The sequence below is a fragment of the Moschus berezovskii genome, chromosome 8 (assembly GCF_049115385.1).
Source record: "Moschus berezovskii isolate FMDL1 chromosome 8, NW_MosBer_1.0, whole genome shotgun sequence".
NCBI classification, from domain to species: Eukaryota; Metazoa; Chordata; class Mammalia; order Artiodactyla; family Moschidae; genus Moschus; species Moschus berezovskii.
In genome coordinates this window covers 99,304,540-99,310,632 of record NC_142467.1, presented here as the reverse complement: position 1 = coordinate 99,310,632, position 6,093 = coordinate 99,304,540, and the positions used below count along the sequence as shown (strand labels likewise).

The 6,093-nt window shown below is 36.4% G+C and overlaps 1 protein-coding gene across 1 annotated transcript; it reads right to left on the bottom strand.

Annotated features, from left to right (window-relative positions):
- Window positions 1–1,983: 1,983 nt before the first annotated feature.
- LOC129558831 (olfactory receptor 7E178-like) lies at window positions 1,984–2,931 on the bottom strand. The gene has a single exon (XM_055430273.2). The coding sequence runs from the start codon at window positions 2,818–2,820 to the stop codon at window positions 1,984–1,986; it is 837 nt and encodes a 278-aa protein (XP_055286248.1). The 5' UTR covers window positions 2,821–2,931.
- Window positions 2,932–6,093: the final 3,162 nt, after the last annotated feature.

Genomic DNA, 6,093 nt, shown 5'->3' with positions numbered 1-6,093 from the left:
GAAAATCGAAACTACAATGAAATATCACCTCACACCTGTCAGAATGGCCATCATCAAAAAGTCTACAAACAATAAATGCTGTAGAGAGTGTGGAGAAAAGGGAACAAACACTTTTGCACTGCTGACGGGAATGCAAATTGATACAGCCACTATGGAAGACAGTATGGACATTCCTTAAAAAAACTAGGAATAAAACCACCATATGACCCAACAATCCCACTCCTAAGCATACACCCTGAGGAAACCAAAATTGAAAAAGACACATGTATCCCACTGTTCATTGCAGCACTATTTACAATAGCTAGAACATGAAAGCAACCTAGATGCCCATCAACAAACAGATGAATGGATGAAGAAGTTGTGGTACATATACACAATGGAATACTACTTAGCCATGAAAAGGGATGCATTTGAGTCAGTTCTAATGATGTGGATGAACCTAGAGCCTATTATAGAGAGTGAAGTAAGTCAGAAATAGAAAGATAATATTGTATTCTAACACATATATATGGCATCTAGAAAAATGGTTCTGAAGAGTGTATTTGCAGGGCAGCAATGGAGAAACAGACATAGAGAATAGACTTATGGAAATCGGGAGAGGGGAGGAGAGGGTAATATGTATGGAAAGAGTAACATGGAAACTTTCATTACCATATGTAAAATAGATAGCCAACAGGAATTTGCTGTATGGCTCAGGAAACTCAAACAGGGGCTCCATATCAACCTAGGGGTGTGGGATGGGGAGCGAGATGGGAGGGAGGTTCAAAAGGGAGGGGATATATGTATACCTATGGCTGATTCATGTTGAGGTTTGACAGAAAACAACAAAATTCTGAAAAGCAATTATCCTTCAATAAAAAATCAATTAATTAGAAAAAATTTTTAAATAAACAAAACCAAAATAATAAAAAAGAAAGAAAGAAACATGTGGTCTTGCATTGTTCTGGCTTTAAGTAAAAATAGAAGACAATTTTCACTTTCATCAAAGAATTTTATTGAACAACATATTCACTGTTTGTTCTACTAATTTCTGCCATATTCCAGGCAACCTCATAATTCATAGTTGGATAGTTATGCGTTTTCTGTTGACTAATTCTGGATGCTTTTCACGGAGTACGGCTTTCAGTTGGTCTAACTTGGAGCATTACTTGTTGAAATTAATCATTTGGTTTTCTAGGAGGAGCTCATATTAATAACAGAGGACTCCTTTCCAATTCCACCATATACAACATCACCTTCTTTGGGTGAACACCACCCTTTGGTGAGCTTGGTGGTGATTCATTTCACTTGCACCATGATCTCTTCCATTCCACATTATTACAGTATCCACTGTATATTGCCTGTCAAAATTTCTTTTAAAAACAGAACATTTTCACTACATTTAAGTAGAGAATCACAAACAGAAATATGGCCAAGAATGTTTTTTCACTTATGTGAAATCCAGATATCAAAGCAATAAACGTAATCAAGCTGGTGCAAATTATTTTCTCACCTAATATCTTGATTTAATCGCTATCAACTTCAACTCATCTACCCAAACATGGAGCATTGTCCAGTGAGAAATCTCCAGTACAGAACTTCACAAACCACTTTGGACATGTTCAATCAGTCACAGCATCTTCTACACAAATCCTTTTTCGTCTTTCAGTTGAGATTTTACCTTTCTTGAAATAATAAAGCACCATATGCCAAAAAATAAAGTGGCAAAAAAAGGGAACAATTCATCTTTCAAGGATGCTTGCTCCACAATCTCTGGAGATATAATGAGATTCAGTCAAGGAGTGATTATGATACACAAAGGGTCCTCAATGTCCCTACTGTCACATTAAACCATGAAAGAGAAGCAATATTCAGGTGTGAAGCAAAGAAAGAAGGGGGTCATAAGACTTACAAAAATGATAACATGAGAGAGGTAGAATTTTTATATCTCCAGGTTTAGTCTTGCTACATTTTCAAGACTACACTCAAATGGTTGGCCAGGTCCTAAGAAGAGATTGTTCTGCTAAGGAACCTCCACAAGGCCCTTTTGATGTCCCAGTTTCTCAGACTGTAGATGAAGGGGTTCAGCATGGGAGTGACCACAGAGTACATCACTGAGGCTGCTACATTCTTCCTAGGAGATTGTGAAACAGCTGAGTTGAGGTACTCACCCAGGGCTGTTCCATAAAATAAGCAAACAACTGTCAGGTGAGAACCACAGGTGGAGAAGGCTTTATACCTCCCACCTGATGAGGGGACTCTCAGAATGGAGACAAGAATTTTATAGTAAGAGAAAAAAATTCCTGAGGTAGGGAGAAAACCAGACATGGCACCAATAATATACCTGACTATACTATTTGTGAGTATGTCAGAACAGGCAAGGTTGAGGAGTTGAGAAGGGTCACAGAAGAAACTAGAAATTTCTACATTCTTGAAGCAAGGAAGTTGTAGCACAATCACATTGTGCACCTGAGAGTCCAAAAGGCTAACCAAAAAAGACACCAAAACTAAGCAGGAACAGGTGCGTGGGTTCATGATGACCATGTAGTGCAGTGGGTGACAGATGGCCACAAACCTGTCATAGGCCATCACAGTAAGAAGAGTACAATCCATATACCCGAAAAGGATAAAAGTAGACATCTGTGTCAGGCAGCCTGCATAGGAGATGACTCTGCTGTGACTTTGGATGTTCACAATCATCTTAGGGATGGTGGTGGAGACAAAACTGATGTCAGCCAAGGACAGATTGGAGAGGAAAAAGTACATGGGGGTGTGGAGGTGGGGATCAGAGGTGACAGTCAGGATGATGAGAAGGTTCCCCAGCACAGTGACCAGGTACATGGACAGGAACAGGACACAGAGCAAAGGCTGCAGTTCTGGATCATCTGAGAGTCCCAGGAGGAAAAATTCTGACACACTTGTTAGATTTCTGATTCTATGTAGGTTGGATACCTTTGGAAAAAGAAAAGCGGACTGGTAAAATAGGAAATACATAAATGGCCATGCAGCACTGTGTCCATATTCTGGATTCAACCAACTTATTTCTAAGATTACACATCCCTGTTCCTTCAACAGTATTTCTCACTGTGACAAATTCTACTTGCTTAGAACTTTTCCTCCTTGACTTCTGTGTTATAATCGTCTGTCTATAAACTCTTAGATTACAAAGCTTCACAAAAAAGTGAAAGGGAACAAGAATATTAGAGGTTCAGTTAAATACAGCCTACTTCTTTAGAAATAATACAGAAAGAGAAATTCCATTCCCCTTTAAGAAAAATTATAATTCAAAGAAATGAAACATATTTATAAATCTTATTTTATTTAAATGCAATTCTAGATATTTCCTTTATTTGGAATATTTTTTAAATCTCTATGAAACGAAGAACTTGATCATCTGGATTCTAAATTAAAAATGAATGTTCACAGTCAGAAAACATTTTTAGGTGATATTCAGAGTTTTATTGGTTTCTCTGTCTTCCCTCCTTCATGAAATAAGTGATTACTCAATTATCAGGGTTCTGTTTTTAAAAATCACTCAGTGTATACTTCATTTGACTTTGGTGGATTTAAAATTTTGATCTGCATGGTTTAATTAAGTGCATATGATCATACAGCATCAGTGACTATAATTATAGCATTAGTGTACAGAGTATTGTCAATGATTAAATGATAATGAAATTTTAGAAATGCTCTTTAATTTTTTTTTTATCTTATACAGTGTTATTTGTTTCCGTACCATCTGTTAAATGTCTAACGTGTGAGACTACCTTACATTTTTTGGACTCTATTCTGTGTTGGTGAAATAATACTCAGTTCAGTCAGTCAGTTCAGTCTCTCAGTCGTGTCCAATTCTTTGCGACCCCATGAATCACAGCATGCCAGGCCTCCCTGTCCATCACCAACTCCCAGAGTTCACTCAAACTCACGTCCATCGAGTCGGTGATGCCATCCAGCCATCTCATTCTCTGTCGTCTCCGTCTCCTCCCACCCCCAATCCTTCCTAGCATCAGACTCTTTTCCAGTGAGTCAACTCGACGCTAAGGTGGCCAAAGTATTGGAGTTTCAGCTTTAGCATCAGTCCTTCCAATGAACACCCTGGATTGATCTCCTTTAGAATGGACTGGTTGGATTTTCTTGCAGTCCAAGGGACTCTCAAGAGTCTTCTCCAGCACCACAGTTACCTTTTTGTTTTCAGTTTATTGAAATGATTGACAAAATTGCATATATTTGTGTTGTGCCACATGAAGGTTTTGGAAACATGTTTTGAAAAGTGAAAATCATCATTAAAATGATGATTTAATACAATACAAATCATGAATAACTACCACAATCAAATTAATTGATGTATATGTCACCTTACATAGCTTCTATTTGTGCTCACACACCTATGTGGTAAGTTAAACAAACCTCTCATAGCAGATTTCAAGAACACAATACAAAATTATTAGGCTGCGTATTAGAGCCCCAGAATGTATTCATTTTATAACAGAAGTTTATATCCTTTGACCAACATTTCTCCACCTTCTCCACTACAAGTTCTCATAACTACAGCTCATTTTTTAAAAACTTCTTATTTTGTTTTGGAGTATAGCCAGTGAACAATGTTGTGATCATTTCAGGTGAACAGCAAAGGAACTCAGCAGTACATATAAATGTATCCATTCTGCTTCAAAATCCCCTTTCCTCCATGCTGCCACACAACATTGAGCAGAGTTCCCTGTGCTATACAGTAAGTCCTTGTTGGTTGAACATGTGTACCTTTGGCAAAATCATGTTGATGCATGGCAAAAGCCATCACAATATTTTAATTAACTTCCAGTAAAATAAATTAACTAATTTAAAAAAATAAATGTAACAAAGAACAACAACAACAAAAAAAAACACATAGCAGAGTGTACATGTTGATCCCTCCCTAACTATATTTTCCCTCATGGCTGAGTAATATCCCATTGTTTATATACAAGCCACATTTTCTTTCCCTGTTTGCCTGTTGACAGACATGTATTCATATTTTCACTACTTCAAATAATATTGCAATGACAATGGAATGCATTAAAAAGATTTAAATAGAATAATACCAACACATCAGGCAGTTTCCTTATCGATGAAATTATGATAGTAATTGAACCTACAGAATAGGACCATTCAAGAAAATTTCTAAAAATCATTTATATAGATTTGACCAGTGATTTTCAGTTCCATTTCATCAATTACTTACATGTGCTCATTTAAAAAATACTTTGCTACCCTAACTTCAGCCCAGAAGCAATTTCAGTATCTCTACAGGTAAGGGTCTTGGTCTCCCTTCTGTGAACCAGGGCTTGATCAACACTGCCTTAGAATGAATACTGCCCAACACTTAGAAAAATCTCCATGAATATTATTGATTAATACTGTCATGAATACCCCACCTATTCTTAAAATATAAACATTTAATACTATTGCTTCAGATCCCACATATTATAGAGATTTGAAACATTAATGATAAATTTTAACTTCTCTTTGAATCTCAGTTCTATCCCATTCCTCGGCATACATGTCCCCAAAAGCAACTACTGTGATGAATTTGAGAGATGTTTCCTTGTAAATGTTTCCATAATTTCAATATTCATTTAAATATCCATAACCAGCTTTAAAAAAATTTCCCTAAATAGAACACTATCCATATTGCCTTTGAATGCATGTCTTTGCTCAACATTTTGGTTAAGTCTCTTGTGAAGTACATACAAATACATCAGACAATTTCCTGACACACATTATTACATAAGGAAAGATAGCATTTTCTTTAGTTAGTAAATTTAAATAATTTAATTATATAAATTAATTTCACTTTAACAAATTTTACACATTTTTTGTATTAAATAAATATTTAGTTTACATTACATATATTATTTTTATCAGTTTCTGCTTACAACAATCCTGTGAAAATTCTTTTACCTCTCTCTGTTTCAGACAAATGGAAATTAGTACATAACATGTGCGTGGTAATTAGTTAAGTTCTCACAATGGGTGCATAACCAGTTTGGTGTGTGTGTGTGTGTGTGTGTGTGTGTGTGTGTGTGTGTGTGCTCAGTCGTGTCTGACTCTTTGTGACTTCATGGACTGGAGCCCGTC